This window comes from Poecilia reticulata, chromosome 4, assembly GCF_904066995.2.
Source record: "Poecilia reticulata chromosome 4, P_reticulata-male-v2, whole genome shotgun sequence".
NCBI classification, from domain to species: domain Eukaryota; kingdom Metazoa; phylum Chordata; class Actinopteri; order Cyprinodontiformes; family Poeciliidae; genus Poecilia; species Poecilia reticulata.
In genome coordinates, this window is record NC_088833.1 from 2,067,654 (window position 1) to 2,093,467 (window position 25,814).

Below are 25,814 nucleotides of genomic sequence, written 5' to 3' on the forward strand. Positions count from 1 at the left end.
AATAGTTCCCAATGAAGTGCGGGCGGTTGTAAAATTAAACAACTAAAATGCACAACATTAATTATGGTAACAATGATAAAAAACAAATAGAAAACATGGCAAAAATACACAAGAACATTGTGTATAATTAAATGTGTCTAAAATATATTTTTAAAATGTAATACTTGTAAAGGAAACACAGCTGCTAGGTGAAAATTTGCTTCTTAATAAGACTTTGGATTTTTGAAAGAAAACTTGAGGTCTCCTGAATCTTTTACACTCTCATTTTATTGATTCTTTAGCAACCAGGTAAGCTCTTTATTTTCCCTAAAACAAAACATTTGTACACAAGAATCTCAAAATGCAAATTCAAAAATTAATTCCAAAGGAAAATTAAATGTTGACAAAACTCATTAATTTGGATTCTTCAGAGTTATTGAAGATGGTGATGGCTGTTGGCAGAAAAGATTTCCTGCAGAGGTCTGTGCTGCAGTGAATTCAAAGAAGCCTCTGACTGAAGATGCTCTGCCTTCCTAAACTGGAACAAATATATCTAATGATAATGTCACCTGAACACAACAGCACACAATCTATGCAAAAAAAGAGATAAAAACAGAGATAAATTACAATATTTAAATTTTTTAAACATCTTTATTGACAAGTCAACTGCGTAAAAGTGCAAAAGATAATATTTGTAGTTTGATTTATGTGTTACCATGGTTACAATTTGATGCTATGAGTTTAATTTTTGTGTTTGAGCTTTGGATTGCTCTAATAACAAATGATCACTGATCACTTTTAAGCTTGGGCAGTTAAACTTGTCCCCCTTTCCCAGATTCCACCAAATCTATATTGAAATTCATAAAGAGGGGCCCCTAAATCATATTCTGCTCAAGGCCTCAAACTACTTTGGGCTGGCCCTGCGAAAATAGAGCTATTGCACTGCATCTTTGTGCTGAACGCAAGAGATGAAAAGGGACCAGGCTTCTGGTCCCCAAAAATCGGATTTCTCGTATTATTGACTTTGGTCTGAAAGTAAGGAAATATCCTAATCAGATCCAGTTCAGAAAAATCATTTTCCGTGTGAATACTGATACTCTACTTGAGTTCATATTTTGCCTACTTTCCCCACCTCTGTTAATTAAGACAATTTTACATGTTCAGATTTAAAATAATAATAATAATAAAATAAATCACCAAAAGTTATGATATAAACAAAAACTAAAGGAGACAATGGAGAAAAACAAAGAAAAAGAACGAGGTCTACTTATTTTCCTGTCACTCTGGCGGAAGAGTGAAGGAACCTTTTAGGTGTTGTTCGGAAAGCAGAATGATCACGTGACTCCTCCCTAAAGCCGTTACACCATGTGATTAGGCACATATACGTCTTGACGTCTATGTGTAGACGCACGCGTTCTCCAGTAGGGGCGCTGTTTAAATCTGAGTGGCTGGAATATTTTCCCGCGAAACTTCTGTTCGTTTCCCCTCACTTCCCCCGAGCCTCTAACTGAAGCTGGTTTTCACTAAAACTACAGGGAGAGTCCAGGTTTCCTCCAGAACCGAGCAGAAGGACGGTTTTAATCTTCCCGCTCCGGTTCCGAGCCGCCAGCAGGACCGACAGGATGAAGTATTTCACCAGGCTGAGAGTCAAACGGATCTACGAGTGGCGCGGAGCTCCAATCGGCTTCAACAGAAAACTCAAAACTTCTGAATATGGGTGAGAAGAACCGAGCAGCGCGTTTAATAACCGCTTTTCTCTGACTTCTGGGAGAATTTATCACCTGGTAGCAACAAAATGGATCTTTGCATCGTTTTAGGAGATTAGAATGCGATATGAGAAGTTGCAGATTAATTACACATACATTTAATCAATTTCAGTGATTATGGCTAAATATTACATGAGACAGAAAAATTAAGATTATTATAGAGTTACTGAGCCTCTTCACAGGGAATGGAGGCCTGCAAAGAAACTCTTCAGTAAGCTGTGTCCACATATACTGCTGGAAAGTTGTGTGGAAGGATAACTGCTGCCTTGAGTATTATGAAGGCAACGTTTATGAGTCAAGTCCTGCTGGAAAATGAAAGCAGATCTCCTTACAGATGGATCCACTGAGTTTAGACTTGATCAAACCTGTTGGACCCAAACAGCAGCCGATGACTCGGTTCTCCTGAAACATCAAACTGGACCTCAGACAGCTTTAGGTTCTCAGCCTCTCCACTAGGAGACTATGACGCCTTGATTTTGTATATGAAATGCAGCATTTACTTTCATTTTTTTCTTGATTTCTTTTTTCCTTACACTTAATTTTCTGTGGATATATCTGAATGCAGCGGCGTGTAAACAGCTGTCCTCTTCACGCCATAATATTGACCAACTACAACTAAATCATTTTTATAAGTGTAACATTTGTTTTTTTTCTGTTTTTCTTTCTGTTTTCCTTTTTGTTTTTCCTTTTTGTGTTTCCTGTTTTCCTCCTCGTCTCCAGCTCCCTCTCCATCAGGGTGGAGGGTTTCCCTCAGACCACCGTCATCCGCGCCGGGCAGCACATCCTGATTGAGGGCGATGATGACGACAACCCGTACGTCGCCAGAGTTCTGCGGCTGTTTGCAGACGGTCGGTTCCAGGAACCAGATATAAACTAAACCAGCTGACTCTGGGTCAGAGCGAGCTGACCTTTGACCTGCTGCCGTTCCAGAGAGCGGCGCGCAGAAGAAGGCCGTGGTCCAGTGGTTCGTCCGGGTGTCCGAAGTGCCGCCGAGCAAACTGAAGCTGCTGGGCAGAAGCCCTCACCCACAGGAAGTCTTCTTCTACGAAGGTCGCAGCTGTGAGGACGAGGTCAACGCAGAGTCCGTCCTCCGACCCGTTCAGGTGACCAACGCTGCTCAGCTGCACTCTAAAACACACATGTTGACTTTAACTAAACGTCTGAATGAAAAAAATTATCTACTTTTCTCTCAAATGTAAATTTACTTTAACATAATCAACTAAACGTAAAGATACAGTTAAAACACAAAACAGGAAATATGTGCATACATAAAAATAAGATCCAATAAATCAATTCTTCAACTTCAAATTAATGACATTTCAAGACGATGATATTCTGCAAATTATGTTTAAAATACTCGACTCTAATTACCAACATATTTACAAAAAATCTTTATCGATTTGAGAGAAAATTTTAAATGTCAAACAAATATTAAACAAATGGATCAAATAAATTACTTTAAACAAAAAACTTGAAAAATATTTTAAAGATGTATATATGAATAGTTGGTTATGTTAAAGCAAACTGATTTATTTTTCTTCTATTTTCACTCAAAACCTTTTTTCTCATTCTGAAGCTTCACATTTTATCGTTTTATTTTGTTAAATATTTTATCATTTTCCATCGCAAATAGAAAACGTAATGGAAAATCTTATAATGCTCCTCACGGCTCTTCTGCTTCACATTGTTCCTGCATGATGATGTCATCATGGTGAGATCAGTGGAGCTGCTCCTAACAGACACACGTAGATCTGATCTTTAGCATCACAGTCCAGCCTCCTTTCCTTAACAATAGTCAGATGTCGGACCGTCAGTGTTGGTCAACAATAGCCAACAATTCACACCTATTGTCCAATCAGGCCTGTCCTCTCTGACCAGACGTCTGTTTCTGTTCTTACAAGGTTTTAAAAATGTCTTATTCTTCCCATCCAGACTCTTGTTAAAGAAATTTCTTCCATGACAAATGTAAACAAGTTTTCTTAGATAAAAATACGCTTAAAGTTTTATACAAAAACATTTAATGAGAGTTGGTGCATTTTTTTTTTTATTTCTTTGGTATTTTAAATCTTTATCGTTCTCCTATTATTTAATTCTTTGTATTATTTACGTAATTCTTATTTTAATTAAATGTATTTATTCCTATTTTGTTAGTTCTATAATTCTTATCTCCTATTTATATTTATGTATTCCTATTATTATAATTTAAGTATTAATAATAACATATATATTTAATAATGTCATTTATAAAACATAATAATTTATATTATTTTGCATAGCTTTAATAATCTTCCAGTCTTTGACTCCATCAGGTTATTTTTTGTTCATTTTCATATTTTTGTCGTTTTAAATCCTTTCTCTCTCCTGTCTGTGATCTGGTTGTTGACCTTTTGACCTCTGAAGCCCCTCCCCCTGCAGGTGAGGCACCTGGAGGCCGCCGCTCCGTTCCCCGTCTCTGCGGACGGAGACACTTTCTACGTCAAACTGTCCTGGGATTCCAGAACCTTCCGACCCGTCGACCCGTCTCTGCTGGACGCTCCCCGTCCTCCCCTCCCCTCCCTCCCTCTCTTCCCACCCCGCTCGCCCCCCGCGGCGGCTCCGGCCCCTGGGGGCCCGGCCCGCCGCGCCCTCCCCGCCCCAGACCCCGCCGTGATGCGCGGCGCCACGGCAACGCCAGCGAGCAGCAGGAAGCCCGGCGCCGAGGCCGAGTCGCTGCACTCCCTCACCAAACTGTCGGCCTCCAAATGCCTCAGCGCCAAGCGGCGCGGCGCCACCCAGAGGACGCCCGGCATCCGCAAGAGGCTGCAGCTCAGCAGTGAGTCTTCATCGCTTGTCTTCATCAACCAGGAAGTAAAACCAGCCAATCGCAGCTCTCTGTGTCCTCAGGTCCGGACGAGCCGGCGGCGCTCAGAGACGACGTCCTGCAGCAGCTGCTGGAGGCGGAGCTACTGGCGGCGGGGCGGTCTGCCGCCGCGGCGTCCCCCTCCGACCCCCACCGCATCACCCACAGCCTCACCCCCCGCCGCAGGACCAGCAGGACACCCGGTCGCCGTGACGACGTCCCCCTGACGCCACGCTCCTCCCGCCGCCGGGAGTCCCAGAGCGAGATGGACAGTCCGTCGGCTGGAGACGACCCCAGCAGGTCAGAGGTCAACCTCTAACACAGACCAGACGAGGAAATTCTCTTTTTAATCATTTCCAGTGAAATTTGTTCAAATTTGCAACAAACAACGCAGGAAAACCTAAAAGAAGCAGGAAATCCTGCAGCGACGTTTCGCCGGGCTCAGCCGTCACCATGGTAACGAAGAAACGGTTTAGATGAGGGTTGGAGCCACGAGGCATAAAAATAAAACGTCAGGTTTCTGGTTCCAAATCCGGTTTCAGTGATTTTCTAAAATACATGAATTACAAGCGACAGAAAGTTTCTTTGAGTTTAATGATTTTATTATTAAGGCCTGAATTTTTATTTAACTACAAGAATAAAGTCATAATATTAGCAGAAAAACATGAGATTTTTCCAGAAAATAACGTTTCACAGCTACGAGGAATAAAGTTGGTCAGGATCTGATGTGAAACTCAGTTCGTTCGTTTCTTCCTCCCACTGCTCAGGATCATTTAATGAGGATTTAATAAAAGATTAGTTTTATTTCTAAAGCTTATATCAGATGCTCAACATTTAGTTTTTATTTTTTGTGTTGGAATACTCATAAAATACAACCTTAATGTTTTCATTCTCATAATTGAAAAGTAAAAACCTGAATTCGAATTTCAAAATAATGAAAGTTTTAAAACAAACTCCTCAAACAAAATGGCCGCCCTCAACTTTCTGACATCACTCTGATCCACAGAAACATGAAAATCAAATCTTCAGAAACCAAACAGTTATTAAATGGACTGGAGATGTTTGCATTTTGTCAGAACCAGTTCAGAACCAGCTGGTTCCTCCACCAGAAGACGAGTCGCTCCGGGGAGAAACCACGCCACCTGCAGGGAGACGGGAGTCACCGAACGCATTGCGCGTTGCGTTCAGGCCACCTGGTGACGGTGGGAAACTTCAGCTCTGAAGCAGAGGCTGCTGGGAGTTTGAGTCCTGGGTCACTGAGGGGCAGTGGTGATTCTGGACCTCAGAACCAGAGACGACCTTTGACCTTCTCTGTGTTCCCAGCAGAACCAGCAGCAGGAGGAAGGAGGTCCAGACTGGGACGGAACCGGTTCTGGAGGTTCTGTGAGTGTTTTAACTTTTCAGTTTCAATCAGTAAAAAACATTTTTCCTGGTGAATCAGCCTAAACGGCCTATCCAAAGTAAAATGAAAGCTTTTGTACAAGCAGATGGAAAATAAAGGAAACATGATGACATGTTGGCCCATTTGTTTAAAATAAGATTTTAAAAAATATTATCAGCTATGAAAGGGAATAAAAAGGAACATTTAATGTAAAAGTTTTTGTTTTTAAGCTGCTTTTACCAGTTAAACTCATTTCACCAGTTTGGGGGTTTTACTTCCTGTAGACGGGTCCACTGGGCCCAGACGGCTGTGGCCCAATGTTCTGAGAAACTTCAGGTTTTCAGCCCAGAACTGGGTCCATTTGCAGAAAAACAGATTAAAATGTTTAGAATAGATCCATGTTTATATGTTGTTCTGTTTGGACCCGGTTCTGTTCGCTGTCTGACCTCTGACCCGTCGGGTCGGCGTGTCCCTCAGAGACGAGGAGGAGGAGAACGGCGCCCTGAGGGTCTCCAGGAGGAAGTCGGCTCTGAAGGTGTCGTCTCGGATCAGGAAGCAGCTGTGAGCGCCGACCCGTCCAGAACCAGAACCTCCCTCCGATCCGTGGGTCCGATCTCTAGCGGCTCTGATGTTTCTCCTTCAGGAACCTTCTGGACGGCCAGCTGAGCTCTGATGAAGACGAGGAAGAGGAGGAGTTTGTTCCCTCCAGGAAGGAGCTGCAGAGCAGCGACGAAGAGGAGGAGGAGGATGAAGAGTTGGCGGCGAAGAAGAGCCGCCGCTCCTCTTCCTCTCATACGAAGCAGAAAACCCGAACGCCGAAGAAGACGCCGAGGAAGGTGAGTGTCGCCATGGCGACGCCGCCCGACAGCGGTTTCTATGGTTCTGAGCTCCTGGGTTCTGGTTCTGCAGGCCGGTCCAATCACGCCGCGGAGGCACCGCCACGTCACGCCCAGCATCCCGAACCGGGCCCAGCCGGCCCGTCGCCCCGGCAACGTCCTGGAGGAGGCCAGAGCCAGGTGAGAACCAGAACTGGGTCAGAACCGGAACTGGGTCAGAACCAGAGCCAGGTGAGAACCACTTCCTGTATTTCCATCTGGTTGTCCCGCCCCCAGACTCATCTGACCAATCAACAGACGGAACGGTCTCTCCTGGTTTTTAGAGTCCGGTTCTGGTTCAGTTGGAGCTTCATGTACCAAAGTTCCCGGCTGCGGGCCAGGCGACCCGATCGGATCCGTCCTGCAGCTCATTCCTCTCTGCTCCCCTCAGGCTCCACGTGTCGGCCGTGCCGGAGTCGCTGCCCTGCAGGGAGCAGGAGTTCCAGGACATCTACAGCTTCGTGGAGAGCAAGGTCCTGGACGGAACCGGAGGGTGAGGACGGTTCTGACCCAAAACATTCAGCCACAGAACCTTAAGACAGCCTGGAGAAAAGATCTGTGTTTTAAATGAGGGGAATAAAGTCGCAGTGTTACGAACTCTGAGGAACGTGGAGCATCTGGTGACGTCATGCTGGTTCTGATCAGCATCTAATGATCAGAACCAGAACTTTTTATTTGTTCAAACGGCTGAACCTACAAATTTAGACTTTTTTATATTTACATTTTATTCTTATAATATGAAACATTTATGTCTTACGCTGCTCCTAATAGTCAAACCAAACCTGGACGTCTCTTTGTAACTTTATTCTAACATCTTAATATTTTTAGGTTTTTCTTGTTTTTAATAATTTGTTGTTGGACCAGAACCAGAAACATCCTGTTTGAGTTGCTACAGTTCCTCGTTCTGTCAGCGGGGGGAGCTCTCCAGCTGACCGCTGCTCTTCCTCAGGTGCATGTACGTGTCCGGCGTCCCTGGGACGGGGAAGACGGCCACGGTGCAGGAAGTGATGCGCTGCCTGCAGCTCGCCGCCGAGCAGGACGAGATCCCGCCGTTCGTCTACGTCCAGATCAACGGGATGAAGATGACCGACCCCCACCAGGCCTACGCCCAGATCCTGCAGGTGATTGGCTGAAAACCGACCAATAACTGCCAGGCTGACCTCTGACTGACCGGGTCATGTTTCCATTTCAGTTTGGGAATTAAAGGAGCCACATTTTTATTTTTTATTAGTTTAGTTCTATTAATTAATGTTCCTTTAAAGAGCCGCTTCATTTTTATTATTAGTTTTAGTTTCTTAACTTATTACCAAATGTGATCAAATATTTCAAGCCTTTATTTCTTGTTGTTTTGATGATTCTGAGAATAAAAACCTAAAACTTAACATCTAAGAAAATTAGATTTAAAAAATGTAATTAAAACTAGCAGAAATGTCAGGTGGACCTTTTTCTACCACAGCTTTTCCTTCCACTCAACTTTCTATAAATACAATTTTTAAGCTGAATGTTTTCAGGTAGATGAACTAGAAAATGTCAGATTATTATCTGTTAATGATGCACATTTTCACACTTTTTCCTTCCACTTAACCTTCCATGAACATCTGAGCTGCAGTGTTTACAGTACATGAAGCCCAACAGTGTCCCAGGTTATTCTGTGTTATGCTTGTTAATGGTGCACCTTCCACTATCACACTTTTTCCTTCCTCTTTTTTATAGTTTTTTCAAACAAACATCCTGTTGCTGATCATTAATCTGATGACTCGGCACATTAAAACCCGATAAATCAGATTTATGGGGTAAACAAAACGTTTCTGTGTATCTGCAGAAGCTGACGGGTCAGAAAGCCACGGCTGACCACGCCGCCGCGCTGCTGGAGAAAAGGTTCAGCAATCCGGCGCCGAGGAAGGAGACGACCGTGCTGCTGGTGGACGAGGTGGGCAAGCAGCGTCGCCATTTTATCCTCATGCGTTCAGATTTGATTTTTAAAAAAAAAAGGTATCTGTCTTGGGGCAGCAAGAATCTTCTGCTTGTTCTCCAAAGCGTGACCTCATTTCCTGCCCCTCAGATTTGTTGGTTTCTGGTTCCAGTGCTGAACTTGGTGAAACTCTGAGCCGAATAAAAACCCGGTGGTCTCTGTGGGGGGGGGATTCACATTCAGCTGTGATCCGGAACAAAGTCCAGGTTCAAACCCGCAGCACGGCGGTGGAGGGATGGTGATGTGGGCTCACCACAGAACCAGGAAGCGTTTCTGTTCCTCTGCAGAAATGAAAAACCTTGATGGTTCGCTGTGGTTCATCCAAACGTATTGATACCCCGGCAGGTTTAGGGTCAACCAATCAGAGTCCAGACCGAGGTCATGACCTCTGCAGGGGTCGCCGCCCCTGCAGAGGTCACGGCGGTCCTACAAAGCAGTTCTTAGAGTTCTGTTGTTTGTTTTTTATTCAGAATAATGTCTTTAAACTGAGCAAAACAGAATTTATTTCAGAGGTGAAAACGTTCTGAACTGACAGTTTGTTCATGGCAGCAGCTTTCCTAAGCCGTCTCCACCACAAAGCGTTGATTGGCCGGCCCGTTGCCACGGCGACCCGTCTGTCTGTCCGTCTGTGCAGCTGGACCTGCTGTGGACCAGGAAGCAGAACGTGATGTACAACCTGTTCGACTGGCCGACGCGGCGCCACGCCCGCCTGGTGGTGCTGGCCATCGCCAACACCATGGACCTGCCGGAGCGGATCCTCATCAACCGCGTGGCCAGCAGGCTGGTGAGCAAACGCTGAGGTCAAAGGTCATGATGACACCAGGAGGAACTCTGGACAGGTCACATGGAGAACCAGAACCTTAACGTAAACGTTACTTCACTGATTTTACGTTTCCTGAGACTTCCAGCTTAGTTTACTGCAGCGGTGCCCAAAGGGCGGGTCGGGGGCCACTTCTGGCCCTGTCCATGAATTCATGTGGCCCTCAAACTCAGTGCAAGAACGGAACAAAGACAGTTTATCATTTTTGGAGGATATTTTCAGATTATTTTTAGATTAGTATAAGTTTAAAAAGCTTGACTTAAACCTTCTTCTTCAAAAAAAAAAAAAATGGTGTCAAATTTTTGTTCAGCAAAAAGTTTCGTCTCATTTGAAAGATTTTAATAAAATACTTTCTTCAAAGCAAAAGCTCCTCAAACAAAATTAAACGGACGTAGTCGAGTTGGTTGACCTCTGACCTCTGACCTTTCAGGGTCTGACCCGGATGTCCTTCCAGCCGTACTCCTTCAAGCAGCTGCAGCAGATCGTCACGTCTCGCCTCAACAAGCTGAAGGCCTTCGAGGACGACGCGCTGCAGCTCGTCTCCAGGAAGGTAAGCCTCCCCTCCCCGACCTGTTTCCGGTTTCCATGGGAACCGGCCGGCTCAGCGCTGCTCTCCTCCACCAGGTGGCGGCGCTGTCGGGCGACGCCCGCAGGTGCCTGGACATCTGCCGGCGGGCGACGGAGATCTGCGAGCGCTCGGCGGCGGGGCTGGTGGGGATGAGCCACGTGATGGAGGCGCTGGACGAGATGTTCTCCTCGCCGTACGTCGCCGCCATCAGGTGAGCGTCACGGCGGAACGGCGGTGGGCGGAGCTTCGAGGAGCCGCCGGCTGACGGACCGCCATGTTTGTTTCCAGGAGCACGTCGACGCAGGAGCAGCTGTTCCTACGAGCCGTCATCGCAGAGTTCAGGAGGCTGGGACTGGAGGAGGCCACTTTCCAACAGGTGAGGTCAAAGGTCACACATTGGTCAGAGCAGGACCAAACAGAACCAGTGAGCAGGGAATTCTAACAAAGAACAGTTCTCACCGAGACTCGAGTCCTAGAACTGTTCAAATGAATCAAATCGCCTGTGAACGAGTCGTCAGTTCTCTGAATCCGTCTGTTCATCCATCCATCCATCCAGACTGAATGTATAAATCGATCAGTTATTAGGTAATAATTGATCATCAGATGAAACATCTTCAGTATTTCTGGCTCCATGTCTGGAGCCGTCAGCCTGGAAGTTTTTATTCTTTCTGCTCTGAGCAGAAAGAAGCAACATCAGCAACAGAACCGCAGAAGTTTTGTTGCTGATTTGTGTCGGCCATCTTGGACCTCAAAGATGGCCGACACAGAAAGCAGCTCTCACACCGAGTGAAACCATGAGAGGAATCTCACCCATTCATCAACCACTGATGTCATTTAACTGCTCTAGTCACGATTAAAATATTTATAATAAGCCGTTAAAGCGTTGAGGCGTTGCTAACCTTCAGCTTGTCTGGCTTTGCCCTGCGCGCGGTCTGCCAGGTGCTGGTGCAGCACCAGGCTCTGTGTCGGGTGGAGGGCCTGCAGCCCGTCGGCGTGTCGGAGGGCCTGGCCGTGTGTCGGCGCCTGGGAGCCTGCAGGCTGCTGCTGCTGGAGCCCAGCCGCCTGGGGGTCCTGCAGAGGCTCTGGCTCAACGTGAGCCAGGACGACGTGCTCTTCGCCCTGAAGGCCGACTGACGAAGAGGAGGAGGAGGAAGCTCTGTCTTTAATCTGTTTCTGTTTTAGCTGAGGTTCATCCCTGGTTTTAAATGTTTTCTGTTCTCAAAGTATTTTAATGTTTTCTGTCTTAAATATGCAATAAAACCTTTAAAGGAAACTTTTAGTGACTTATTTATTGATCAAACCTGTTTCTGTAATTAAACTGAGTCTCTCATGGTTTTCAGCAGAATATTAAAATCTTTTAACCTTCATTTGATTTCCTCTGTTGGATTTATGATTTAGCTGAAAGTCGATGTTTTCTCCTGAAATCTTTTTAAACTTTAAGAACTTGATGGAAACAAAGCAAGATTTAAACAGGAAACACACAAGATTTTAAAAATGTTTAATTTATTAAGACGATTAAAACATCCAGTTATGCAGTGTGGAGGTAAAGCTTCAGGTTTTCACAGGTTTCCCTCGGCAGCAGCGTCGGGTTCCTCCGCTCTGTGAACAGCAACGTTAAAAACTGAAATAAAAATACAAATAAAAGGAAAAAATGCATCTTAAGTGCTGGGAACAAAGATCCAGATCTTTGTTTAAATTTCTACATTCTTTCATGACTGAACAAACCTGCTAATGCGCTAATAGCAAAGCTAATTTTAGGTTTAGCATTTTTGCTAACTTTGAAAACTTTTAGCACATGGCGTTAGCTTCCACTAACTGCCAGATTGCTAACGTGCATTAGCTTCTACTAAATACGTGTTGATAGTTTGTAATTAACTTCTGCTTAATACCAAGTTGGTGTAAAACTTTAGTTTTGTTGGCATAGGGCTTTAGCATCAACTTCTGCTTGATGATAAATAATTTTAGCATTAGCGCTTTCTGGTTAGCCAAGTTTCTTTTTTAGCACACATGTCGTCATGGTGACCAGCCTCCCATTAGGAATAAACCAGAATAATCCTTCATTACGACACAAACCTGCATTTCTGTCAGGCTCTATAGATTCCTTTCCTCTTTCGGTAAACCAGAACACCGATGATGATGAAGATGAAGATGGGAATGACCATCAGCCACCAGAGACCCTCAGACGCCGCCGCAGGAAAACGAGTCGAGTTTGTGTTCAGGAGTTTTTCACCTGGAGTTGAATCAACACCAACATCTGATGTTTAAATCACCATGAATGTGTTTTTATCAGGCTGGTTGCAGAGAAACTCACCAAGATCCATGACGACGGGACATCCTGCCAACAGATTAATAATCTGGGATTAGAATTACAGGTTCATTCTAATCCCAGACTGAAGTTTAGTTAATTCATCTCACCGCTCTCCCTGATCGGTATCATCATGCCGTCTCCCTCCATGATGAGGTCAGAGGTCACGTTGTTGCAAACAGCATAAGGCGTTTCCTGGAAGCAGACCAAACATCTGGATGGAGGAGGAGGAGAGACGGAGGAGCAGAGCGGAGTCGCACCTGGAGTCTCCCACAGGTTCCCCTCAGATGCTCCGACATGGTACAGCTGATCCACCTGTTTGACCTTTGAACCCACCGCCTGGAGGCATCTCAGAAAATCCATCCTGAAACACAAAGAGCCGAAAAAATCCTGACAAATCTGAGAGACTTGGTGCTTACAAATGATTACAAAAGTTCAAACATTCACATCAGCAACACTGATGAGGATTTAAACACACATCAAAAAGGAAATATTTTATTGAATATAAAAAAATTAAAATATGACAGAAAAATTGTCTTCAGATGCCAATATTTATGTTTTCATTCAAATCTATCTACAAATCTTGATTATAAAATAATCAAAGCTACATTGTCACAATTACTTTATGATTTTGTTTTAAAAGTAGCTTTTTTGCACTGTAATTTTCAGTTTTTCATAAGTAACATTAATATAAAGTATTATTAATCTTACATGAGTAAAGTTTCTGGATCTTCTATCCACAGTGAGAAACTGAACTGGGAGAAAAACAAACATGATTAAAATCAAAATACATGAAATACAACAATCAAAGTGAGACCTCCTGTTAGTTCACAAGCTTTGTAGATGTTATTTTTATCTGCAGAAACGTTTACAGGTAATCATTATTATTATAGATCTGAGTTTGGTTGAGTATCCAAAAACTGTATTCAAGTAAAAATAGCACTGCTTCAACGTATTTTTACTCAAGTAAAAAGTTGCCACCCAAGAAATAAGAATAAAAAGTATTTGGTAAAAAGTTTACTCAAGTACAGAGTAACTAATCAAATTATTAATCAGTTAATACTTAAAAATTACATAATCAGACAGAACAAAATATAAAGCCAAGTGGAAATTTTGGTATTTAAGGACCAAAATGACAACAATTCATAAAAGTAACCAAATATAAAATCAGGCAAAAAAAGGGGAAAAATCCAAATCAGTTTCTTTCAATAAAAAAAAACTTTAACAAAAACTTTTTTTTACACAAGTAAAAGTAAAAATACTCCTAAAAGAACATTTGAATGTAGAATAGTTTCTACGCAACTCTGTTGCAGATCTGTGTTGTTTTATTTACTGAACACGTGAAGTGGGTTTGTCATGACGGCTCCACCCACTTCCTCCAAGCAACCCACTTACAACCCACTTACTCCCCAGATGTCTCAGAAATTCCTCCAGTCTGTTTCTGAGATTCTTCCAAGTTGCAGGAATCCCAGAAAGGCGCGGGGTTGGAAGTGTGAACTCCTCTCTGGATGGTCTGAGTCTGAACTAACTTCATGAAAACAAACACTCCCACATGTCCGCGCCTCCTTCCGCCCCTTATTGAAATTGTGACATTGCGCCGGTTTTCCTCACATTTTCACGGATATCCCGCATTTTATCCGCAATCGGAGACTGAGCAGGCTCTTCCGGCGGCCAGGCTCCGAGGCGGACACCCACCCGCCCAGCTTCGGGTGGGTGTCCGCCTCCGAAGCTGGACCTGCGCTCCGGCTTCGGGTGTGACTGAGCTTTCATCCACCTTCATTCCTCCACTGCGCACTCAGACAACTTTCACTGAAACTAGAACTCGTGATAGACACGGCATGAAAACTGTCTCCCTCTGGGGAAGGTGTCGCCTTTTTTCCATCATTATAGACAAAATGTTAGATTTATAATCCTGAAAACGCTTACCCACTTTTGACGCTGCCGCCGGTCGGCGCACCTCCCTTGTGATGCGATCCGCTCTGGTTGCGCGGAGCGGACCAGAGCGCTGATCCGCCCCGCTGCCGGAGCGGATCTGTTTGGTTGGGAGAGCTGCTTGTCAAGAAAGAGACCCAATGCCTTTACTGTCATCAGTAAAGGTTTCAGCCCAGATTTTAATAGTCCAATCATTTTTGCAACACCTTTTTAGGCACTTAGTTCCAGAGCTGCGGACAACTAAACCAAATACAGCTGCTTTTGTTGCAAGGTATGATATTAATTTGACCATTTTAATATTAGATCCAATTGTTGATTATCCTAATTTAGTTTGATTTGGTGTGTGCAAGAAATATAGTCCTTTGTCATTGGCGCCATAGTCAAGAGTCCACTAGGGGGACTCGTGTGCTCTTTACAAATAATACAAGAACAAGTAAAGGCTCACTGGCTCCGTCTGATCATTTCTCTTGTATTTCATAAGGGGGATAACACTTTTCCATTACAATAATTAGATTTCTGATTACCTGGAAGGTCTGCATCACCAGGTTTCTGGCAGTCGGATTCTGGATTAGCTGTTGGACGCCATTAAAATAATCCAACCCACTGAAAACAGCACATATTTTCTTGTCCTTCTGGAAGCCGTTCTTAGGATTTTACTCATTTTTCTTCATCCAAACATGGCAGGTTGAGTTGATACCAGAAAGTTCTGGTTCTGGTCTTTCTGCCTGGGCCCCCAAACTGATGGAGAGACGGAGCAAGGACCCCCAACTTGATCTAGGACCTCAGTCCTAGATCATTGATCAAATATTTTTAATCAGTTAGTCAAGTTTATTAGTACAGCACATTTCAGCTTCACGTCAGAGTTCATCCTGATTATTCAGCTGCATAACTGAAGCTGTGCGTTGATTCCAGATCCTTCATATTTAAGTCCAAAGATGATAACTTCAGCTTTGGTTTTTAAATAAAAACTTAACACAAATGTGTTTTATCTGCTCAATAATAAACTAAACATGCAATATTTAAATGAAGCAGAATTCTCAGGTTCTTGTAGAAATTAATCTGTAAATTATTGTAATCACGTTAGACGCCGTGTCTTAGACGACCCAACAGTCTGCAACACTCTGATCCTCATTCATGTGTTTTGGTTCAACATATTTAGAAAGAGCTTCACAGAAATCTGGAGTAAATATCTGTGAAATAAGGATGTAGCCCTGGGGTTTGAGAACCACAAGAAGTGGGGGTTTGTCTTCTGATATGTAACTGGGGTTAAGAATGGGTAATAGAGTTACATAAATGTATATTTCGGTGATTTACCTATTGTAAAGTACGGAGAGGGATGATTTCCTGTGTCCGAGAGTAACTGAGATTTACGAGGTGAAGTGAAGTGTACGGGGGGAAGAAAGAGAAGAGAGGATTCTGGGAAGCGGAAGAAAAAACGAGAGTGGAAGGAGAGGGGAAGAAAAAAAGGAAATAGGGATTGGAACAATACGAAAAAGAATTTGTGTAAAACATAGTTGGTGAGTTAGAAATAAGATTATAAGTATAGTTCACAATTGAGTAATGGGAAGCGAGGACTGTTACTAATTAGAGGACACTACAGCGGAGCCCGTTTTTGGGTAACGCAGCAAGATGGCGGGGACGTTTCCCTGAAGATAAAGAAAGCTACAGGAATCCTGCGTGGAGACGCTATAGGAAAAGAAAAAAAAAGAAAGTGGACTCGCGAAGCAGCGGTGACGGTGAGGACGTCGGCGGAGCGAGCCGGTTTCGGGGGTCCACCCGGTTCCAACAAGCGGAACAGTAACAAGGACTTTGCGTTCGTGTCAGCGAACTCGAACATCAACAGGCCTGCAACGGAAGCGTCAACGGGTATTGGACTGTATGTGTGAGAGTGGGCCCTGTGTGCGGAGATGTGTGAAGTTATATGCTGAAATGGGAAGTTGGTGTAAGTTTAAGAACTGTTAATGTTTGTAAATGTATATAAGGGGTTATAGAGACTGATGTGTGTTAAATTCCTACCAACGTTCAGGGTAGATAGAAGAAGCCAGGTTTGTGTGTTGAAGATAAATAAGAAAAAACAACTTTGTGCGTGGATGTCTGGATTATTTTACTGGGAAGGTAAAAGAATGACAACAGTAGTGGAGTAACGGCTACTCATATGAGGTAAACCTGCGTGGTATCTACCTGAAAATCACGAACCCAAGTAGCCACCCCGCAAGTGAGTTAAAGTTCTGCCCCTGAGAACAGGTGATGGAGCAGTGGGGTGCTACAAGGACAATGATGATGATGAATGTGTTAAAATCACAATACCCTCATTTAATAAACTATATACTTATCAGTTTAACATCTGTTTGAATGAATCAAACCTCATTAAAAAAGGAATGAGATCAGTTTATTGTGAATATACATTTATTGTCTCAGATACAACAATGGCTCTCATGAATATCATCTAAAGTATGATTACTGTTGCATAATGGAGAAGCTTTCACATCAATTTACGGACACTTGAATTCTAGTTGTCAGATGAAGAATTCATATTTATTATTGAATTGAATAAATGAAGTAAGAAGGAAAAAATGGAAGTGATAATTAAAACCAAATGTTTACAGCTTTATTTAGCTTCTAAATGTAGATGATGTAACTTTATCAAACGGGTTTAATGGCAGAGAAACTTGCCAGTCGGATTTGAGGGTTTCAAATCCGAATGAAAGATTGTTTGGGAGCAGACCGTCTTCAGTCAGAGGCTTCTTCAATGTCACTGTTACACAGACTGCTACAAGAGATCTTTCCTGCCAACAGCCATCGTCATCTACAATAACTGAAGATGGTCATTGCAGATGAATTTGAATTCATATGAGTCACAACAACATTTAATTTCCCTTTGGGATCAATAAAATATTTTAAAATGTAAATTTGATGTCCATCATTTTATTGCCTTCTCTTCATCACTCCATGTGTTTGCAGGAAACCCTGTTTGATTGATCAATTTATATAATACTGGACAACAACCAATAAAGAGGACCAAAGCACTTCACAGCAACATTCACATCACAAGAGTAAGAAAAGACAACGATAAGGGAATGCCACTCTGCTACCTGCTACTGAACCTGTCTAAACAAGTCTTGAGCTTAAGCTTGAAGATGCCCGGGTCAGAGATGGAGCAAAGGTCCAGAGAAAGACTGTTCCTGAGTCATGGTGCTGCCCCCGAAAAGGCCCAGTTACCCTGAAGCTTTAGCCTTTTCTTTGGGACATCCATCCATCCATCCATCCATCCATCCATCCATCCATTTTCTTACACCTTGTCCCTCAGTGGGTCAGGAGGTGCTGCTGCATCTCCAGCTAACGTTCAGGTGAGAGGCGGGGTCACCCTGGACAGGTCGCCAGTCTGTCGCAGGGCACCTTGGGACATCTAATAAAACTTCATTTGATGACCTGATTTCTGTTCAAAGTTGGGGCAGTTTGGCCAGCGGTCGCTCCTCCAGGTTTTGGTCCTGTGAACACAGAGACATTCAGGTTATTAGTGAGAAAATTAATAAATCAAAAGTCAGACAATAAAGGTGTAATGTTCAAACAAAAAGCGGCTCCAGGAATTCACAGAGTGCAGCTGCAGGAGCTGCACAGTGTCTACTGTGAATCACTTCTGCTTCCTAGGAACGTCTCTGGACCTGAGCTCGTCCTCAGAATGAAGCCGTTTTCACACCTAATGGTCCAGTAGACCCGGTTCTGTTGGAACCAGAACTTCATCCTCTGCCAACCCAGAAACATTGAGGTGGTATGCAGACTGAGTTAACGCCACTCTGAGGTTCTGCTGAGGGTCTGCTGGGTTGAAATGTGAAAACAGTTGGTGATAACCTACAGAACTCACCGAGTCACGGTCCATTTGAAACATTCAGCTGTCTGTTCTCCGTCCCGCACTGGTTAGACAAAACCATCTCTGGATGATGTGGAGGTTCCGCTGTTCCATCCTGGAACATCAAAACACACAGAGTCCAATTTAAATTCAGTCAGACGATGAAGGTCAGCAGAACCAGAGAGGTAAACGGAACCCGTATGGTGTCAACATGATCCGACTGATTCTCCGGACCTGGTTGGTGGTTTGTGAGAGACTAACAATCTGACAGAAGATGCTTAATTGGTGGATGTCTTCCAGACCTGGCAACCCTCACGGCTGCAGCTAAATATTTCTGACCAGAACAGGAACTTCTAAACAGATTTCATGTGGTTCCCATCAACTAATTTATGATTGTAGTTTTAGCATTTTGAGTCTCAGTCAACCGAACGCCCTCGATGTGCAAACGGTGGAGAAACAATTTACGCTGTTACAGGATAACTGTCCATCCGCTGTCATCAGTGGCCATGCTAACTAGCTTCAGCATTCAGGACAGGCTGTGCTAGCTGCATTGTAGCAGAACGCAAGAGAATGATTGACAGCGCTAAGCTCCGCCTCCTGGCTCTGATTGGTTGTTTGTAGTTACTGGGAGACGACAGAGCAGCTCGATTTTTCACAGATTATCTGTCTCATAACATTCTGTCATGACACACTGACAGTTTCAAGAAATATGTAAAAAAAATATATTTTATAAAAGTAAAATTCTATAGCTTTAATAGAAATTAAGGAACTAAAGTCTGTTATTTTTTTCAATAAATTTGTTGTACAATAGTTACTTTCTGAAGTGGTAGGTGCTTAGAAAAGCCTGATAATCATATTTACATTTCTTTAAATATAGTTTTCCCAAATGACATAACATGCATAATAATAATTAACAGTTGCTGTTTATATAATTCTTTTGCATGACTGGTTAACATGTCGCCTGTTGAAAGTGTGATGTGATGCATCAGGCCTCAACTGTCCCTCTTGCCTTGATTCTAACTTTATTACTATTCTGCCTCAGAAAGACCCACCTGCTGCGACCCATGAGCTCTGCACAGAGCCACCGCAGTGAGGATGAGGATGAGGATGAGGAGCATCAGGGAGGCGACAGCAGCAAAGTGATTTCTTGTGTTCTCATCTGCAGAAACATGAAGTCAGACTGAATTCAGGTCAGAGAGACGATTCTGGAGCAGAAACAGGATCTGATTCAAACCTAAACCTGGATAATCTGTGGAACACCTGGAAACAGGTGAGCAAAGATATGAAGCTTCATCAAGACAGAGGAGAAAGAGTCAGCGCTGAGGAACACGTTGAAGCTGAAACCATCAGGATCCAGACAGAAATACGGTTTAATCATGACGGATACTCTGAGATACATTTCTTTTACTTATGGAAATGTTTCAGCTTTTGGCAGCTAATTTAAGTTTTAAATAAATTAAAAATAATAATAGGTCGTCTATTATTAGCTGCAGGTAAATGACTGTCCTACACTTGTACCAGAGGATGTCAGTAAAATGTTTAAATTAATAAATATATTTAAAATATTATGTCCATATGGTCTTTAAATGTCTTCTACTGATGAATAATGAATAATTTTCCCCTGCATGCATCTTTTAGTCATCAGAAGAGTAAATGTAAGAATAGCAACAGATGTTGCTGCTAGCACACTATGCTAGGTGTCAGAAGTTGGGCTGTTTATTCCATTTACCTTTTTTTCCATAAAAGTTTAGACTATCAGATTTTTAGATCTTCTATACTTGAACTAACCCCAAAGTTACCTGCTCTACATTGCGGTCATCCCACAGATGAAGTGACTAAAACCTACCAGCAGGGGGCAGTCTGGGTTCATCCGGAACTGAAAACAGATCGGAGAGCAAACATTAGCTTCATTTACTTTAAAAAAAAAAACCTCCTAGGAGTATTTTTATTGTACCGAACGTTTTACTTTTACTTGACTGATAATATTTTGAAGTAACACTTTCATTCTTGGTCGAAAGTCGCTGTTAGCACTGAATGAGGTTTTAACCCCAAACACACAGTTTGTGTCAGAGTGAGACATCGTGTTTGTACACAATCTCTATTGTTCTGTCATTTTCCATTTTACGTTTTTACAGTAAACGGTAGATTTTATCGGGGCTGCACAGTGGCGCAGTTGGTAGAGCTGCTGCCTTGCAGCAAGAAGGTTCTGGGTTCGATTCCCGGTCTTTCTGCATGGAGTCTCCATGTTCTCCCTGTGCATGGTGGGTTTTCTCCAGGTACTCCGGTTTCCTCCCACAGTCCAAAAACATGACTGTCAGGTTAATTGGCCTCTCTAAATTGTCCCTAGGTGTGTGTGTGTGTGTGCATGGTTGTGTGTCTCTGTGTTGCCCTGCGACAGACTGGCGACCTGTCCAGGTGACCTGTCCAGGTGACCCCACCTCTCACCCGGTACGTTAGCTGGAGAGGCAGCAGCTCCTCCTGACCCCATTAAGGGTGCAGGAAAATGGATGGATGGTATATTTTATCACTGTGTTGTATTTATCTCTGTAATCATCCAGTCATCTGAACGTTGGGTGTTCAGCTCCAGCTGCCACATGTTGATTTGCCCCTGAACAAGGATCGATGTGTGAATGCGGCTCCCTGATTGGTTGGTTAGACTAGAGCGACACATTCTGTATTTTATACGGTAAGATTGGGTTCAGAAATTTTATGTTGTAAAAAGAAAAAAAGTCAATATTTTTTTCTGCCTGAATTTATTATCGTTATTGATTTTCTCTTCTTTTTTTTAACCAATTTATGATTTTATTCTCTAAAATAACCAGAATTTGCACATAACTTTATTTTCCACATGATTAAATGTAACTGAAATTAAATCAGTTATTCAGTACTACAGTCACCTATTTGTTTACTCTTGGGTAATGTTGGCCATTTTCTTAATTCTACCATTTTAGTATCATTTTGTGATATTCTTGAATGAATGAACTCATAATCCAGTTTTTACATTTTTAAAGCTAAACACCAGCAGATTTGTTGAATAATTCTGCAGTCAGAAGCAAAGATCAGGTAACGAGTCACCTGGGCGGGATTTTACCTGAGTGAGGCTCAACAGCAGCGGGCGGCACCGGGCAGGCTGGAACAGAGCAACACGATCAGCTCTCAGAAAAACACATTAAATATAAACTCAGAGTAGAAAAAATACATTAAAGTTACAAACACGCAAGGTGCGAGTATATCTGTTAATTCCCATTCTTTACCCTATAACTACATTTTTCTTCTGCATGTTCCTCGTTTTCGAAATTAAAAAGGGAAGCAAGTTTTCTGTGCGATGGCAGCCTGGAATCGGCTCCAGTCTGAAATCAGGATGTCAGAATTGGTTCCACTGGACTTAAATAAGGGACGGCTTAGATTAGGCTAAGTTCATTTAAAAACAAATGAATCTGCTTTAAATCGGGGTCTTTCTTTGCTTCTCGATGGATTCGGCTGAGCAGCAAAGTGTTTCTGCTGCATCAGGTCCAATCAGAGAGACAGCGACTCATTTCTGAGTTAATTCAGACACAAACTGATGAAATAAAGAAAAGGTTCATCAGAAAGCATCTCCTCGATTTCACTGGCTGACACAGTGTGATTGTTAATCATCATTTAACCACACATTTAAATGTGTGATCATATTTCAGGCCATGAATGACTAATTTTAAGAAGAAGAGGCCGCTGGAGGTTTCAGACCGGAAAAACTGTAATCAGCGGTTTAGCTGCTTTAAATGCCTGACAGCCGATGTGGAGCCGATCCTTCACGAGTCAGCGCGTTTCCATTGGCCATGAAACTGTAAAGATTGAAATTACTGAAATAAATGGGCTTAATGGAATAAAATGCCCATTTTAATTTTGAAATAACTCGGATTTTTCAATAAAACGTTTTTTTGCTATATGAGGTGGGGTTTTTTGTTTTGTTTTTTCATTTTGTTCAGCCGTATTTAAATTATTTTCCTCAAAACTGAGACGTCTTTTCGCACCAAGGCGCAGCTGCTGCTCTGACAGCGTCACACGGTTCAGAAGAGGTTCTGAACCGGTTCAGAAGAGGTTCTGAACCGGTTCAGAAGAGGCTGTGCGTCGTTCCAACGTGTTGAATCCATAAATGTTCTTTAAAATCTCAGAATTGCACCATCACCGCGTAGGCGGCGGAGTTTTGACGGAGAAAAACTCTGCGGTTATAGGATCTGATAGATGATGATGAGTAACTGTTTATATCTGTGACGTCCCCTCCTGGAGGGATCATCTTCCATTTTTCTTATTGTAAAATTGTTCTTTGTCCCGAGGCACAATGGAAGTGGTATACAAGGCCCAGACTCAGCAGCCAAGCTCCAGGTGGGCCTGAGGCATTTTTCCCACCCAGCTCCGCTTTTCAGGCTCTTGCCTGTCTGAAATTATTTCATGTTTGGTGCTCAATAAAAAGGCAAATTATTGTTGAAATCTGTGTCTCAACGAGCTGAACGAGCCGGAACGTAACAATTTGACACCGTTATGATTTCTAATGACACGTGAATCAGCTTATTCACGTGATTTTAATTTCATTTCTTATTTTATTGAAAAATGACAAATACAAAATTATGTTTTTTTCGACGTTAGAATAATAATATTTACGCACATTTGTAATGGAAACGCATCCAGTTTTGTTTCTGTTCTGTTTTCTCAGCTGGATTTCCTGAAATATTATTTTTTTAAATAGATAAAAATAAATAGATTCGGTCCAGGGTCGTGCTGCCGGTCCGTACCGCTCCGCTCGGTCCGGTAAGGGACTCCGGGTCGCTCCAGGTACAGACCGGCTCCATCCGGCAGGTCGGCGCAGATGATGAAGACCTGCCCGAGGTGACAGACCTCACAGCGGGACGCAGGAGGGGAGACGGAGGAAGAGGAGCACTGAGGAAGAGGAGCGGAATCTGGATCCTTCGTCCACAGGAACCTCTGGTCGTCATGGTTACCGTGGAGCTGCGTGGCGTTCGCGGCTGCTGGATCCGAGGACCTGAAGCAGGTCAGGTTGGTCTGAAAGGCAGGAGAAGAAGTCAGAGTTCCTGCTCGTTTCCCATCATTCATAAATCTGATGGTTTGTTTCCAACTCTGACCTGCAGCTTCCGGCTGGCGGCGGAAACTGGAGCCGTCACAGCAACACTCAGCAGGAAAACCTGGAGGAACATGTCTGAGTCTGCAGGACAACAGGTCAGATTCAACTTCCTCTGTTGTTAGATTTTCATTTTTGCTTCAGTGCACTAAATTAAATGTTATAAACTAATAAACCGCCTTCAAAGAGACATGGATGGAGGCAGTTTGCAGAAAGAACAGAATCAGGCTGAAAGGTCTGTCACAATGCAGCTGTTTGTGCGTGGAATGATCGAGAACAGAGGAATGGCACTGATCAGGAGCCCCTCCGCTCCTTCACCTGCCCTCCTGTTGCTCCCTCCTCCCACACAGGTGCGTGTGCACGCGCCCCTTCAAGAACGCGCTCAGGCGCGTTTTTTCTCTTAAATTTTAATCGATATAGTTCATTTGACAACAGTGAGCTAAAGACGAGAAAAAATAAGGTCTTCCGGCCAGGCACAAAAAAAAACAAACGGAAGAGGGATGAAGAAAAGCTTTTCAAAATGATTGTAATGTCAGTGAATCACAATTAGACCCGACAACCAGAGTTTGGATATGTATTAGCTTAAATAATATAAATGACCATTTAAATAACAAATCATACTAATAGATTAATAGTAAATAAGTAATTATTTTGAAGAGAACGCGGGGTCGATGGCACGCAGCTCAGAAGGTGTGTAGTTACGCAGCTGCATCCATCAGTGTGGGATTTATATGGTCGACTGATCTGAGATCTGAGTGAGAAAGGATCAGACACGGTAAGACTGAAACTCTGCAGCCTGAGGCAAACTGTGATAAACTTCTAAAATTACACATCCTCTGGTACCTCAAACTGTATAGAAGAGCCAGAGTAATTGTTTTTGTCCCAGTCTGGGGTGGTAAAGAGAAAAGAGCCAGGCGTTGACCTGATGGCTGAGCTCCAAAGCCTGCACGCTGATCAAAGTAATAGTTACCAGGAATTGGCGTCATTATATTCTTTTCATTGATATAATTTTTACAAAGTTTAATTACAATTAACCTCTGCGTTGCACATGAGTTTTCAACAGATCAATATACTTTTATTTTAATCTAAACAAACCGATTTGCATTCTAAAAAAACTTTAGATTATGTGGCTTTCTGAGCAATATCTGCAGCGAACAAGAACACATTTTTTAAATAATTATTTTAATATTAAAATTAATGCCCAACTGTAACTTAGTTACTCACTGTGATGCTTTGACGACCGGCGGACAGGTTGGAGGATCGCTTTCTGCTCCAAAGTGCTGCAACCGTCGCAGGATAGCAGGAAACAGCAGCATCGTGACGTAACAACCCTCTACGTGACAAAGCCCGGCCTCCTCCTCTCGCTTCTCTCCGTCAGACGGGCCTTGGTCTCGACAACAACCGAAATCAGGCGCATAATTTGATCCAAATCCGAAATTATCTCCACAGGAAAATTCCTCGCTGGTTTGACCAACTCCTAACACGCTCCTCTGAAATAAACGGAAAGCTTTCGGTCGATCCCACAGAAATCCTGACGGCATGATGAAGACATATCTGGTGAACTGGGTGATGGCGCTGAGCGGCTCTAGAGCAGCTAACAGAACACGGAAATGACTAAGAACCAGCTTTGGTTGAATCCGCACGCACGGGCGCCTGGCCTGCAGGATATTGTCGGAGGGTTTGCGCATCACTGCACCTGCAGAATGAGGGGAGGGGGGTGCAACGTAAATGCTCTAATGTGTGAAACTATATGCAGCCAAAACGGGAAACTCGACATGAGACCAGCAGTCCTGACCTCACAGGTTTTTTATTCCTGCGGACAGGAGACGCCTCACCACACCCGCATGTTATGGACTTATTTACATTAATATCACTTAATTAATGGTGACAACTTACTTTTTGTATTCAATTAACTTAAAGGTTGCACATTTTAACTTAATGAGCTTTTTACTTTGACTTTACTTGAATCAATTAAGTTCAATGCAGCGTCTGTGTCCTAAGTTTGGCTGGGATAGACACCGATCAGGCTGATGCGGGGGTATAGTTAAAATAATACACTAATAATGCACTTAAAAACCATTCTGCGTTTCAAAATCCAAAGCTTTTTTTTTTTTATTGCTAATTTTGTAAAGTTAAAATCAACAATATTGCTGCATGTTTCACACATATATGATACTATTTGAATATTTATAATAATCCTATTTGAATATTTATAATAATCCTATTTGAATATTTATAATAATCCTATTTGAATATTTATAATAATCCTATTTGAATATTTATAATAATGCTATTTCAATGCATAATAAAAAGCGGATAAAAGTCAAGTTGATAAACATATTTAAAGCTCAAACAAACTTGTAAAACAATGAAAATGGTGACTTGTTAAAGAGAAGACAATGCAGCCGCAAGGAGCG

The 25,814-nt window shown here is 43.0% G+C and overlaps 3 protein-coding genes across 5 annotated transcripts; 1 reads left to right on the forward strand and 2 right to left on the reverse strand.

The window, feature by feature from the left end:
* Positions 1 to 1,391: 1,391 nt before the first annotated feature.
* orc1 (origin recognition complex, subunit 1) lies at positions 1,392 to 11,473 on the forward strand. Of its 2 annotated transcripts, none has more exons than XM_081605938.1 (17): positions 1,392 to 1,696; positions 2,466 to 2,593; positions 2,676 to 2,848; positions 4,161 to 4,557; positions 4,629 to 4,884; positions 5,908 to 5,967; positions 6,443 to 6,526; positions 6,609 to 6,801; positions 6,875 to 6,981; positions 7,232 to 7,333; positions 7,790 to 7,961; positions 8,663 to 8,770; positions 9,447 to 9,596; positions 10,063 to 10,182; positions 10,257 to 10,411; positions 10,489 to 10,576; positions 11,140 to 11,473. In XM_081605938.1, the coding sequence occupies exons 1-17, from the start codon at positions 1,602 to 1,604 to the stop codon at positions 11,332 to 11,334; spliced, it is 2,583 nt and encodes an 860-aa protein (XP_081462064.1). In that variant the 5' UTR covers positions 1,392 to 1,601; the 3' UTR covers positions 11,335 to 11,473. The 2 variants fall into 2 exon arrangements, with proteins under 2 accessions (XP_081462064.1, XP_081462065.1); XM_081605939.1 differs by having other exon boundaries at positions 5,911 to 5,967.
* A 218-nt stretch (positions 11,474 to 11,691) lies between these two features.
* LOC145551338 (uncharacterized) lies at positions 11,692 to 18,178 on the reverse strand. The gene is made up of 9 exons (XM_081605825.1): positions 18,063 to 18,178; positions 17,867 to 17,925; positions 16,159 to 16,282; positions 14,432 to 14,537; positions 13,217 to 13,260; positions 12,616 to 12,869; positions 12,512 to 12,535; positions 12,274 to 12,430; positions 11,692 to 11,799 (listed from the first exon to the last, which is right to left on the reverse strand). Exons 1-8 carry the CDS (start codon positions 18,176 to 18,178, stop codon positions 12,285 to 12,287), a joined length of 873 nt encoding a protein of 290 aa, XP_081461951.1. The 3' UTR covers positions 11,692 to 11,799; positions 12,274 to 12,284.
* LOC108166228 (uncharacterized) lies at positions 16,245 to 25,344 on the reverse strand. 2 transcript variants are annotated; one of them, XM_081605940.1, is made up of 8 exons: positions 24,622 to 25,340; positions 23,402 to 23,481; positions 23,054 to 23,321; positions 21,376 to 21,414; positions 20,131 to 20,160; positions 19,337 to 19,443; positions 18,300 to 18,399; positions 16,245 to 17,925 (listed from the first exon to the last, which is right to left on the reverse strand). In XM_081605940.1, exons 2-7 carry the CDS (start codon positions 23,471 to 23,473, stop codon positions 18,304 to 18,306), a joined length of 612 nt encoding a protein of 203 aa, XP_081462066.1. In that variant the 5' UTR covers positions 23,474 to 23,481; positions 24,622 to 25,340; the 3' UTR covers positions 16,245 to 17,925; positions 18,300 to 18,303. The 2 variants fall into 2 exon arrangements, with proteins under 2 accessions (XP_081462066.1, XP_081462067.1); XM_081605941.1 differs by lacking the exon at positions 20,131 to 20,160 and having other exon boundaries at positions 24,622 to 25,344.
* Positions 25,345 to 25,814: the final 470 nt, after the last annotated feature.

Excerpts from the sequence above, each read along its gene's own strand:
- LOC108166228 (XM_081605940.1), bottom strand. The coding sequence starts at position 23,473 with ATGTTCCTCCAGGTTTTCCTGCTGAGTGTTGCTGTGACGGCTCCAGTT. Across the intron at positions 23,322-23,401 it reads CCGCCAGCCGGAAGCTGCAG|ACCAACCTGACCTGCTTCAG; the intron begins GTCAGAGTTGGA and ends CCTGCCTTTCAG. Across the intron at positions 18,400-19,336 it reads GAGCTCATGGGTCGCAGCAG|GATGGAACAGCGGAACCTCC; the intron begins GTGGGTCTTTCT and ends TTGATGTTCCAG.
- LOC145551338 (XM_081605825.1), bottom strand. The coding sequence starts at position 18,178 with ATGAAGTTCTGGTTCCAACAGAACCGGGTCTACTGGACCATTAGGTGT. Across the intron at positions 14,538-16,158 it reads CTCACCGTCACCGCTGCTTC|ATCCGCTCCGGCAGCGGGGC; the intron begins GCGAGTCCACTT and ends CCAACCAAACAG. Across the intron at positions 12,431-12,511 it reads TCCCGTCGTCATGGATCTTG|GTGAAAAACTCCTGAACACA; the intron begins GTGAGTTTCTCT and ends ATTCAACTCCAG.
- orc1 (XM_081605938.1), top strand. The coding sequence starts at position 1,602 with ATGAAGTATTTCACCAGGCTGAGAGTCAAACGGATCTACGAGTGGCGC. Across the intron at positions 4,558-4,628 it reads CAAGAGGCTGCAGCTCAGCA|GTCCGGACGAGCCGGCGGCG; the intron begins GTGAGTCTTCAT and ends CTGTGTCCTCAG. Across the intron at positions 5,968-6,442 it reads GAACCGGTTCTGGAGGTTCT|AGACGAGGAGGAGGAGAACG; the intron begins GTGAGTGTTTTA and ends CGTGTCCCTCAG.